This window comes from Marmota flaviventris, chromosome 6 (genome assembly GCF_047511675.1).
Source record: "Marmota flaviventris isolate mMarFla1 chromosome 6, mMarFla1.hap1, whole genome shotgun sequence".
NCBI classification, from domain to species: Eukaryota; Metazoa; Chordata; class Mammalia; order Rodentia; family Sciuridae; genus Marmota; species Marmota flaviventris.
In genome coordinates this window covers 76608519-76621682 of record NC_092503.1, presented here as the reverse complement: position 1 = coordinate 76621682, position 13164 = coordinate 76608519, and the positions used below count along the sequence as shown (strand labels likewise).

Sequence of the window (13164 nt, the reverse complement as noted above, 5' to 3'; positions counted from 1 at the left end):
ACATGAGTTTTGACATATAGGAATTTTAGAGAATTCACTCTACTTCTGTGATAGCAGAATCACATCTGAACCAGTGGATCTTCTGACCCCTGCAGTATGGTTTAACCATTCTGCAGGAGTAACCAGCCTGGGCTTGATAGAGCCAGGAGGGCCAGAGACACAGCTTGCCCTGCCTCCTCCTACTTCTTGCTGTAGCCTCTTATCATGGTCTAAAACCAGGAGGGCAGTGTCCACTCCTACTATTAATAGCAATAGGACATAGAGGGTGGAAGGCTAAGGGAAAGGGGAAGGTTTCTTCATGCAATAATGAGTTCACTGTGACAGGTACCAAAATACTTTGCATCAAGGCTGTGTAAAAATTAGAAACCTCTAAGAATTTGCTAATGAACTCATTTTTTTTTTTTTTTTGGATGAGCTGGGGTTGGGAGATTATGTATTTTGCCCAGCATCATAAAATAGTGGAAAAATTAAAATGAACACATATCTTGTTTTCTGATCTGATTCTAATCTTTTGTCACATTGTTTGTTTATCAAATACTTATTGAATATCTACTAGATGTCTCGCAGTACTCTAAAGATAGTCTCTTAATTTTATAGTTTAGAGACTGATGATTAAGGTACATATTAAACAGAGAAAAATATATAATTTAAATTGTGATAATGTACTTTGAAAGAAAAGAATTGGGTTGTATAAGAGAAAAAAACCCAGGAGTAGCAGTTAGTGTGGGGATCTGTAAAGTAGCACCAGGAGAGCTTTCACTGATAACATTAAAAATAGAATTGTAGAAGTTTGGCAGGAAAGTAACTATTTAATCTTTCTATTTATGCTTTCTGTTAAAGGATATCCATTTAGACTCAATAATAATTGATCATCAGAATGATTCCTTTAGAGCAGAAACAATTATCAAGGATTATTCATATCTTATACATATTGGTGAGTACCATATTTTTATCAATGAAAACAGCTCCTTTCATTATGGCAATGACTTGGACTATAGTCTAGGTAACTAATATTTTATCTGCTTTTGTTACTTCCGTTTGTCATTTTTGATAGATTTGATTCCCCCACCTTTTTTTTGGTACCCATGGATGCCCAATCACTGAGCAACATCCCCAGACTTTTTAAATATTTTTATTTTGAGACAAGGTCTCACTTTGTTGCTCATGGACTCACTAAGTTACTGAGGTTGCTTTAAACTTGAGATCCTTCTGCCCCAGCCTTTGAAAGTGCTGGGATTACAGGCATGAGCCACTGCTTCTGGCCTATTATTTCTTTATGCTAATAAAAGTGCTAACAAATAGCAGTATGATCTCACCTTTCCAAGTTTAAATAATTAGATGTGACCAGAATCAATATTTGTTGGCTTAGCTTTGATGAATCTCTTATTCTTGGCACCTACAAGTAAGTTTCTAGAAGCCTGCTTGTCACATACTCCTACTGAACATTTGTCACTAGGTGGCCCATTCCTTACCAACTGTGCCATGAGAAGTCAGAGGCTGCAACGTAACGGCCCAGACTATAAGTTTGCATTATATCCTTCAGCTCCCTGTATCTTCATGGTCAAAGACCAACCATACAATTCTAATTGACATTTATGGGAGAGTTTTAATCACAGTACAAAAGTTTATATTAGTTGTTATCACTGTCATGATTTCTCCTTAAGTAAAACCCCTGTGTTAGCATCTGTTATTTTTCAAACACTTTGTAATTAATTTTATCCACACTGTAGCTAACAGTACATCTAGCTGTTTCATCTCTGGAGGGGCCCCAAAAGCACTGGCAGGGAGTTCCAGCAAAGGAGTGAAGGGAGTTGTGCCCCCCACCCTCTGGCCCTGCCAAACTGTCTCAAGATGGTGCTGATTGGAGTTCCAAAGAAGCAATCACTAATTGCTATCCAAGCAATGTTTGGAGGTTCATCTAAACATCTATTAGGGGAGCTTATGTACAGAGAGGGGCTGTAGCATATAATTGAGCCTAACAGAGAAAAGGGATGTTTTGTCTCGGTATCTTCAGTGAGGGGATTGAGTTATGGGGTTTATAAAAGCTCTTGAGGAATTTGGCTCAGGGCTGGGGCTACTTTCTTTCAGTGTTTTGGACAATAGACTTTTTCAGTGCCTGGGAATATTAATGGCCCCTTCATAGGTTCCAGCCTCCAGAGGAAAACATGTAGCTGGCTGGGTCCCACAGCAGTCAAGGCACTTTGTATTTCTAAGTCAGGACAGTTAAGGTAGGGGAAACTAAAGGTCCTTACACTAGCACATACATAAAAATTTTTTTTTCATTAAAAATTGTGCAGTTCTTGGTGGGAGCACTTGCACTCATACAATCCTAGTGACTCAGGACACTGAGGCAGGCGAATCACAAGTTTGAGGCCAACCTGAGCAAGTTAGTGAAACTGTCTCAGAAAGGACTGCAATATAGCTCAGTGATAGAGAACCCTTGGGTTTAATCACCAATACCACAAAAATAAATAAATAGGTGGAACAGGTAGAAAGAAAGAAAAAAAAATAACTTAACTAACTCTTGATTGCCAGCCTGCATTGGAAAGAGTGCAAGTATACATTTTTTTTTTTTTAGTTTTAGTTCTAGATAGCCATATTAACACAGTGAAATTTAGAGCAGATATTTGCAAAAATATTTCTTGTATCTCCTCCTTCCAGAATATAAATCCCATAAAGGTAAAGATCTTCCTATTTTATTAACCATTGTATTCACAACACTTGGGAAGTGCCTGCTACACACAGATCCTCAAGAAAAAAAAAAATTTCTGGTAACTGAATGGATAGTCAGCTTTACAGAAAGCACCAAGAAAAGACAAACCAAGCTAGACTCAGGCCTGCCCTGTGTTCACATGTGCACACTGGGACGAACACGCATCAGTCAGGTGCTGCCTTCCTAGTCTACTCCCTTCTGGCTCTGTTGGATTGTCAGTACATACTATGATTGTGTATTATTATATCTTTCATTTAGTTCTTCAGAATGTTTTTCTAGTTTTGAAGGATTTGAAGTAGTAACATAAAATAATTTTATATAGTGTTCATAAACTGTATGAAATGACTTTGGATTTTAACTAATATACTTTTATTATCCCAGGGCTAAACCATGAGGTTCAGGAAGATTTTTCTGGTAAGTTACCAAAAAAATATGTATGTAAGAGAGAGAAGAAAAAAAGAACTCCGCATTTGTCTTAGTTTGCTTGTATATATTTTCATTTTACAAAATAAAGGTGTAATGTTTTCTATATAAACACATATGCCAGTTTTAAAATATACTCCTGGTTTCTCCACAACCCTGTTTCCATTGTCTTTATTCATTTCAACTCTTTTTTTTCTCCTTAATTAAAAAAAAAAATTCCTGTCTCCTTTCTATTCTTCATCTCTGCTGTACTACTGATATGCCACTCATAAAAACATTACTAGACCAGACAAATTTTTCTTAGATGTATATAGTTAAGTGGATAATGTTGACAAAACATACTAAATTACTAATATTGTTGCATTTAAATGTGCAGTGTGGGTTACACAGCTTTTTAACAATGGAAGAATCGTAGTTTCTGGTTTCCAGGTACACATAGTACATTATACTGGTTCAGTGTCTCCCTTTTCCATATAACATAGTAAACTCTATAAAGATCTTATTCTTATTTTGGTTAAGCTTCAAATTAGTAATCATTTAATTGAGTCCATTTTTATAATCTGCTTTAGAAAGTTGTTAAATTGTTGCTGGATTCCAAGTTTACAATGAGCAGAGGCATTGCTTAAACATTAAATATGTTTAATGTCTTTAAAAGCATGTTCATCTCATCAAGTTTAAATCAATGTATATAGAAGTCTATTTTTATTATTATTATACCTATATTCTAAACTGTTAATAATCATTCAAAAAGAAAAAAATATAATCTAAAAGGTTCTTAATTATCAAAGATTCACATGTATTTTATTAAATCCATCCCATATTTACTGGGAAGATACTCTCCTGAAGCTATTTTTATTTTTAGGCTTACCTTCTACTGAATTTACTCACAAAAATTCCTCAGGTTCCAACTAAGAAATGTTAAAAGGAATAAATTTAATTCATTTTTGTTGATCCATTCAATAGTAACATAAATGTGTTATCCTTATTAAAAAAATCTAAATTTAAACTGTGTATTGATTAGCTGCCATGACTTTTAAGCTTGTATGAAAACTGTCAATACCTACATTATTAGAAGGCAATCTGAATTTTTAAAATAAAGTAAGCTGAATGTAACATATAATGGATAAACAATTGTTTATAAATGAGCAAAATTTTATTTTTTTCACCATTGATCAGTGGTGTCCTTATAAAAGATCAGAACATTTTGACTATTTGAGAAAGATTGTTTTTAATTAAAATCTTTTTTAGTATCAATAATACAAGTGGAATTTATGTTCTTTTCAGTTCGAGTGGTTGAGAATGTGGGCAAAATAGAAATTGTCTTAAAAAAGACAGAGAATATATCTTGGAAATGTCTTGGCCATCCACTGGAGAAGCATAATTCACTTATTCCGAAGAAAGATACAGGTATGCTGTGCCATTATTTTATTAACGTTACATTCATGAAATTGTTGTTAGTTGCAGAATTGTATCAGAGTTTGGAAGGCTGCTTTGGGATGAGCTGAAGAAGTCCTTCTATCTCTAGAAGTGTGAAAGAGACATTTTATCTGTTAAAACCTTTTTTTTTTTTTTAATTTTCAGAAAGGTCAAATTTCATAGTCTACTATATAATGTTTAGTTAGGTCTAACAAAATCATTAGGTGATGATGGTATGTTGAATGAAGATGTCCATTTTTTATTTAGACTTTCAAGCTTTCGTTTCTTCAGGGTTTTGTTAAAAATAAAAGATGCCAACTATATATACAGTTTTTTTTTAATTGTATTGGAGATTGAACCCAGAGACATTTTACCACTGAGTTACATCCCCAGCCAATTTGATTTTTTTATTTTGAGACAAGGTCTTGCTGAGTTGTGTAGGGCCTTGTTTAGTTGCAGAGACTGATCTTGAACTTGCAATCCTTCTATCTCCTGCATCATTGGATTATAGGGTGTGCATTGCCACACCTGGCTATATTTTTCTGCTCAAGCAAAAGTCAGTTTTCAGTTTACTCTGAAAGAGTGATGCCATTCATTTCCTTTCTTTTTTAAAAGCTTTTTATCTCAGTTTAATATAAAAATATGAGTGCATAATAATTTAATAATATATTGATATAATAATATTAAATGATAATTTAATAATAATACACGTGTGCATATATTTTTTTCTTTTGAAATTGGTAGTGTTTGCTGCTTGTTCCAAGTGTTTTGGAATTTCACAATAATATGCCATAATGTGGATCTATTTTTAACCTTTGTGCTGGGTGTTCATCCTTTGTGCCAATCTTTTCATTAAGGAAAGAGTATGACCTTTAGTTCTAGAATATATCATTAATCTTTTTTCTTCCCTTTCTCTGTTTTTGCTTTCTAGATATGTTCTTGTATTGAACCTCCTTAACCAGTCTTCTAATTATCTTTTTCTCTCTTAATTTCAATTTTGTCCTTTTACTCTACTTTTTGGGGAGATTTCTTCACCTTTAAATGGTCTTCTAGCTTTTTAAGTTACTCTGTTTTAACTTCTAAGAACTCTATTTCTTTTTTAGATAACTGAAACTTTTAATACCACTCTATTAGAAATAGTTATATCTGCCATTAATCAACTAGGATATAAGTAACACTTATAGACTTTTATAACAAGAGAAGAATATGCATGCTTCTTTTTAAAAAAATTAATTTATTCTAATTAGGTATATATGACAACAGAATGCATTTTGATTCATTGTATACAATTGCAGCACAACTTTTAATTTCTCTGGGTGTACACAGTGCAGCAGTTGTACCATATGTGCAGTCGTACATGTACCTAGGGTAATGATGTCCATCTCATTCCACCCTCTTTCCTGCCCTCATACCCCTCCCCTCCCCTCTTTGTATTTCTGTTGCTTTGTTTTAGCATCCTGTACTTATTAGCTTCTCTTAATCTTTTTAAGAATTAGTATTTTAGAGGTTTTATTTTCCCCCCATGTAACCTCTGTGTTCTGCAATTTTATTTGCTGTTTTGTGTCTTTTTTGGTCCCTTTATATTAAATGCTATCTTTGAATGTTTACTAATCCTTAACTGTCGCTAATATTTCACGTTTTAGTTTGGGAAACTGTAGTAAATATGGCTTGTTGGCAGTAATATTTACTATACAGTTGGATCTTTTCTTTGGAAAAAGTTGATGCCAGCATTTTGTCTGTCTCTAGAGTAAACAGTCTCCACTGTTGCATCCAGCCTTGGGTAAAGAAAGCTGACATCTGTAAAAATCACTTAATTTCTTTTCTTCTGTCTCCCTCCCTCCCTTCCTTCTTTACTTCTTTCCCTTTTTTTTTCTTAGAAGATTATATTTATTTGCTAGGGGTACCATAACAATCTACAAAAAACTGAGTGTCTTATCAACAGAAATTTATTTTCTCACAGTTCTGCAAGCTGAAAGTTCAACGTCAACATGTTGCAGGATTGGCCTCTTCAGAGGCCTCTCTATTTGGCTTTTGTAGATGGCCATCTTCTCCCTTTGTATTTACTGGTCTTCACTCTGTGTGTGCTTATGTCCTAATTTCCTCTTCTTAAAAAGACACCAGTCAGGGGCTGGGGTTGTGGCTCAGTGTCAGAGCACTTGCCTCATTAAAAAGACACCAGTCAGGGGCTGGGGTTGTGGCTCAGTGTCAGAGCACTTGCCTCAATCCAGAGGCCATGTGTTTTACCTTTTCTGGTGAGTAAACTTCTCATATTTTGCCAGGATGGAAGAGTTTCAATTATATGGTTCTGTTAAGTAGGGGAGGACTTCAGAGCAGTGGGGGAGCATCCCTGTTTCCTTCATCCACAAAGTGGTTTCAGCTCCACCTTGGTTCTGTTTCCCGACATAGTTGTTCTTGCCAATTTCTGAGTCTTAAAGGAATTTTGTATTACAGTGGGTTAGTTTTTGGCTTTTTATACTTCTCATTTAGGATTCAGCTTTTTTGGGTGCGCTGAGTTAATTGCCAAACATCTCTTTGCCTTGTCAGCTCCTGAATTTGTTATATTTTCTTCTTTTATTTGTATTCTCTTATGCCTTAAAAAACAACCAAACCACATGTACACAACCTTTTTGTTGTTATTGGAGGGGTTCAGAAGGAACTAACTGCATGTACTCAGTTTAACATCTTTAAAATACTTAAAATTATTATAAATATTTTGAATTATTATATAAGCTAGAGTTAACCTAATTGTTTTTCCTACTCTCACCACTCAACACAGAACATTTCTATCACTACAATGTGTAAGGGTTTCTCTCCACCAACAGCCAATTCTCTGCTGACATTAACTGGTTATCTTATAATATAACTCAATTTGGATACTAACTGGAGTTAAGGCATACCCATCATGTTAAGGGCTTAGTCCCACCCTTACTCTGATCTCAGTTACGAGCCTGTGCTTTTGACTAACTGCCAATAATCAGGGTTCTCATTACCCCTTCCTTGGGTTCAAAAAATTGCTAGATACCTTATAGAACTGAAGGAAATACTTATTTATATTTAGCTTTTTATCAAAAAGGATATTGCAGCACCAAAATAGACATGTAGGCCAGTGGTACAGAATAGAAGACACAGAGACAAACCCACATAAATACAGTTATCTTATACTAGACAGAGGCACCAAGAACACATATTGGAGAAAAGATAGTGTCTTCGACAAATAGTTCTGGGAAAACAGGAAATCTGTATGCAGCAAAATGAAACTAAACCCCTATCTCTCACCATGAACAAAAAATCAACTCAAAGTGGATCAAGGAACCTACACCTAACAGGAGAAAAACTAGGCCCAAATCTTCATCATGTCAGATTAGGCCCTGACTTCCTTAACAAGACTCCTAAAGTACAAGAAATAAAATTATGAATCAACAAATGGGATACATTCAAACTAAAAAGCTGCTTCTCAGCAAAAGAAACAATCAGGTGAACAGAGAGCCCACATTTTGGGAGAAAATTTTTGCTACACACACATCAGATAGAGCACTAATATCCAGAATATATAAAGAACTCAAAAAAACTTAATACCGAAAAACAAACAATCCAATCAATAAATGGGCTAAGGAGCTGAACAGACACTTTTTAGAAGAAGATATACAATCAATCGACAAATATATGAAAAAATGTTCAACATCTCTAGTAATTTAGAGAAATGCAAATCAAAACTACCCCAAGATTTCATTTTACGGCAGTCAGAATGACAGTTATCAAGAATACAAACAACAATAAATGTTGGCGAGGATGTGGGGGAAAAGGCATACTCGTACATTGCTGGTGGAACTGAAAATTGGTGTAGCCAATCTGGAAAGCAGTATGGAGATTCCTTAGAAAACTTGGAATGGAGCCACCATTTGACCCAGCTATCCCACTCCTTGGTTTATACTCAAAGGACTTAAAAACAGCATACTGTAGTGACACAGCCATCAATGTTCAAAGCAGCACAATTCACAATAGCCAAACTGTGGAACCAACCTAGATGCCCTTCAGTAGATGAATGGAAAAAAATTGTGGTATGTATACACAATAAAATATTATTCAACAATAAAAGAGAATAAAGTTATGGCATTTGCAGGTAAATGGATGGAGTTAGAGAATATCATGCTAAGCGAAGTAAGCCAATCCCAAGAAACCAAAGGCTGAATGTTTTGTCTGATAAGTGGATACTAATCCATAAAGGGGGTGGGGCATGGGATGAGTGGAAGAACTTTGGATGGGGCAAAGGGAAGTGGGGATGGGACATGGGGGTAGGAAAGATGGTGGAATGAGACGGACATCATTACCCTAGGTGCATGTATGATTGTACAAATGGTGTAACCCTACTTTGGGTACAACCAGAGAAGTCAAAAATTGTGCTCCATTTGTTTACAATGAATGGAAGAGCATTCTGCTGTCATATATAACTTAGTAGAACAAATAAATAAATTAAATAATAAAAAAGGATATTGCAAAGGATATAGATAATTTATCTATAATTTGTTAAATGAAAGAGAGCCAGATGAGCAAGGTTTGTGAGAATGGGAGTGGACTTTCCATTCCCTCTAAGAATGCACCACCGTGTTTTCAGCCATCTAGAAACTCTCCAAACTACCTTTTTGTGTTTCTTTGGAGGCTTCATTCCACAGGCATGATTAATTCCATCATTAGCATTATTGATCAACTCAACCTTCAGCCTTTCTGTAGATTGGGGGCCTAGAGCTGGAAGTTCCAATTTTCTAATCACATGGTTGGTTTCCCTGGCAACTAGCCCTCATCCTAAGGCAATCCAGGAATCTACTAAGAGTCATTTCCTTGAAACAAAAAATACTCTTATCACCCAGGAAATCCCAGAAACATCCATTTCAGGCATACCCATAAGTCAGGAAGTTGCAAAGATTTTAGTAATTCTGTCAGTAAGTGGGATCAGTATGGGAAATTATTTTTTTCCTGTAGAATAGAGAACATATACAAACCTGAGATTGAATAATACTTTTATAAAGAAACAAGCCAACAGGACAAGTTATATAATACAGACTGAACATAATTTGAACTAGCCTCAAGCAAGTTTGATATCGAATGACTACCTAAAGGAGGTAAATTTCAAGTGTTTTAAAAGTGAGTTCCATGGCTTTGAAGAAAATGAAAAATTATGAAGGACTTTCCAGGTCTGGCAACATATCATTACTGGACACATTGTGCCAGGTATTGTGTAGATTGTAGAGAAAAATGTAAGGAAGGGGATGAAAAATTTAAATAGATTAATTTTACTAGGGCAGGATGTCTGAATTTTGTAGTATTAAAGAGGAAGAGGGGACAATAGAGGATGATAGCATGATCTAGAAGAGCATAGGAAGGGGACAATGAAAATGAAGAGATGCTGTTAGAATGAAATCCCATGCCCTGGAGTTATCTGTTATATAGTAATTGAAAAATCCTAGCAAACCAGATAAAAACCAAGTCCCCAAAAAATAAGTAAGACTGAAAACCAACACTGACCTACATTTGGAAATAGAATGGCTGTTAACTCAGGTATTCTCTGTGATTTCCTGAGGCTATCCATTCCATGAATTCTTCAATTGATGCTGTAAAATTCTTTAGTACTGAACTACCATTAAAAAAAAAAAAAAAAAACATCAAGCAAGGAAGCTGTGCCTTTCTTGTGTGACACTGGAACCATGGAAGTATTTTTTAGTGAGGCAGGTTTTTTTGCTTTTGAAAATGACTTTGATTGTAGGTGATAGTTCTTTTTGAAATAACAAAGGTAATTCCTTTTTTTTCCTTTCCCTTCCTTAAATTATGAAAAAAGTTAGAGACTATTTTATTCACTAACAAAGCTGAATATTTACATCATTATAATACTAGAATTAACTTGCTGTTGGAACCTCAAACATTCGTAGCCCATGATGTGGTTCTTAGGTTTTTAGTGTGTATAACTAAAATGATTGACTTGATTAATATGCTCACTTCATCTTATTGAAGTTTCTAAAGCTTAAAGAGTTGAAGTTGAAAACATTTAATAAAATGTCTTCTTGTAATAATTGTAGAATTTATTTTCATTAAAGATTCAAATATAGCAAAGAAACATCAATCAGAGAAGAAAAACTACTATTTCATTTTTTTACCTTTAATCCAAATGTAATAAGTATATTTTAAATTGTACTAATGGAATCAGACTTCCATTTATAATGCTTTCATTTATTTTTCCTTAACACAGATAAAGATTATGAGTGAGCAGGTGTGTGTGTGTATGTGTGTGTGTGTGTGTGTGTGTGTGTGTGAGAGAGAGAGAGAGAGAGAGAGAGAGAGCTAAAGAACCTGTAAAAGGTCAGAAATTAGTAGAAATTGGGTTGCTATTTTTATTTCCAATGTAAAATTTTAATTGCTATTGCTTTTAACATGGATATCAAAGGTACTTTTAAAGATTCAAACAGAACAGTAAATTAGCCTTAAAAATTACTTTTTAAGATTGTGTTAAACAGTAAGAGAGGTAAATAGGGAGCCTACATCCTGGGAACAAATCTTTACTCCTCACACTTCAGATAGAGCCCTAATATCCAGAGTATACAAAGAACTCGAAAAATTAGACAGTAAGATAACAAATAACCCAATCAACAAATGGGCCAAGGACCTGAACAGACACTTCTCAGAGGAGGACATACAATCAATCAACAAGTACGTGAAAAAATGCTCACCATCTCTAGCTGTCAGAGAAATGCAAATCAAAACCACCCTAAGATACCATCTCACTCCAGTAAGATTGGCAGCCATTATGAAGTCAAACAACAACAAGTGCTGGCGAGGATGTGGGGAAAAGGGTACACTTGTACATTGCTGGTGGGACTGCAAATTGGTGCAGCCAATTTGGAAAGCAGTATGGAGATTTCTTGGAAAGCTAGGAATGGAACCACCATTTGACTGAGCTATTCCCCTTCTCGGTCTATTCCCTAAAGACCTAAAAAGAGCATGCTACAGGGACACTGCTACATCGATGTTCATAGCAGCATAATTCACAATAGCAAGACTGTGGAACCAACCTAGATGCCCTTCAGTAGACGAATGGATAAAAAAATGTGGCATTTATACACAATGGAGTATTACTCTGCATTAAAAAATGACAAAATCATAGAATTTGCAGGGAAATGGATGGCATTAGAGCAGATTATGCTAAGTGAAGCTAGCCAATCCCTAAAAAACAAATGTCAAATGTCTTCTTTGATATAAGGAGAGTAACTCAGAACAGAGTAGGGACGAAGAGCATGAGAAGAAGATTAACATTAAACAGGGATGAGAGTTGGGAGGGAAAGGGAGAGCGAAGGGAAATTGCATGGAAATGGAAGGAGACCCTCGGGGTTATACAAAATTACATACAAGAGGAAGTGAGGGGAAAGGGGAAAATAATACAAGGGGGAGAAATGAATGACAGTAGAGGGGGTAGAGAGAGAAGAGGGGAGGGGAGGGGAGGGGAGGGGGGGATAGTAGAGGGTAGGAAAGGCAGCAGAATACAACAGACACTAGTATGGCAATATGTAAATCAATGGATGTGTAACTGATGTGATTCTGCAATCTGTATACGGGGTAAAAATGGGAGTTCATAACCCACTTGAATCAAAGTGTGAAATATGATATATCAAGAACTATGTAATGTTTTGAACAACCAACAAGAAAAAATTAAATAAATAAATAAATAAATAAAAGTGCCAAGTAAATTTGAAAAAAAAAAAAAAGAAAGGATTGGAGAGGAGGGGAGGAGTAGGGAGGATAGGAAAGGCAGCAGAATAGAATAGACAATATGATTGATGTATGTACATTTCATTTACGTATTATATATCAAAATGCATTCTACTGTCATGTATGACTAAAAAAAAAAAAAATTAAAAAAAAAAGATTGTGTCATAATTTTGATACGGCAACACACATGTATATGTCTTAGGTTATATGTATACACACACGCATATAAAATCTGTAACTATCTTTTGTTGTTTTTTGTTTGTTGGGTTTCATTTTTATGGCGCTGAGGATTGAGCCAGGGACACTACATCCCAGCACTCCCTTTTCAAATTGTTTCTGATACAGGATATCACTTAAGTTTTTAGACCAGCCTTGAAATTGAGATCCTGCTGCCTTAGCCTCCCAAATTGCTGGGATTGCAAGAATGTGTCACTGTTCCTGGCTATAACTGTCTTTAAATTCAAGTTGAACCATCTGAAATTGCTGATATTTAACAATTTTTTTCCCTAGAAAAATGGCAGTTTCATGTTGTTTAACCTGTACTATCAGGAATTCTTTGCTGCTGACATCACACACACATGCAAACACACAGTGGAGTACTGTCTGTACTGTTAAGTGTGTTCCTTTAAACACTGCAAGCAGTCATTTAACTCACACTTTCTGTAGGGCATGTGTTTTTACAAGTAAGCTGCTTGTCCTGGCAATAAACAGATGTTCTTGCACATATACAAAGAACCATTCTCCTATCTCCTTAGACCCAGCCCATACCTATGCATCCATGTCTCTTTGCTACCCTGGGTAGTCATTCATAATTATTAGAAATTAATAAATATTGTGGGTAACAGATAAAAATTTCATTG

At 35.3% G+C, this 13164-nt stretch overlaps 1 protein-coding gene across 2 annotated transcripts in view; it reads left to right on the top strand.

Annotated features, from left to right (window-relative positions):
* The window catches only part of Cyb5r4 (cytochrome b5 reductase 4), an 86603-nt gene that overhangs the window by 40460 nt on the left and 32979 nt on the right, over positions 1-13164 (top strand). For both annotated transcript variants that reach the window (XM_027928192.2, XM_027928191.2), the window contains 3 exons: positions 841-934; positions 3095-3127; positions 4421-4543. In XM_027928192.2, the coding sequence (XP_027783993.2) occupies positions 841-934; positions 3095-3127; positions 4421-4543 (250 nt within the window). The remainder of the gene's footprint in view (positions 1-840; positions 935-3094; positions 3128-4420; positions 4544-13164) is intronic.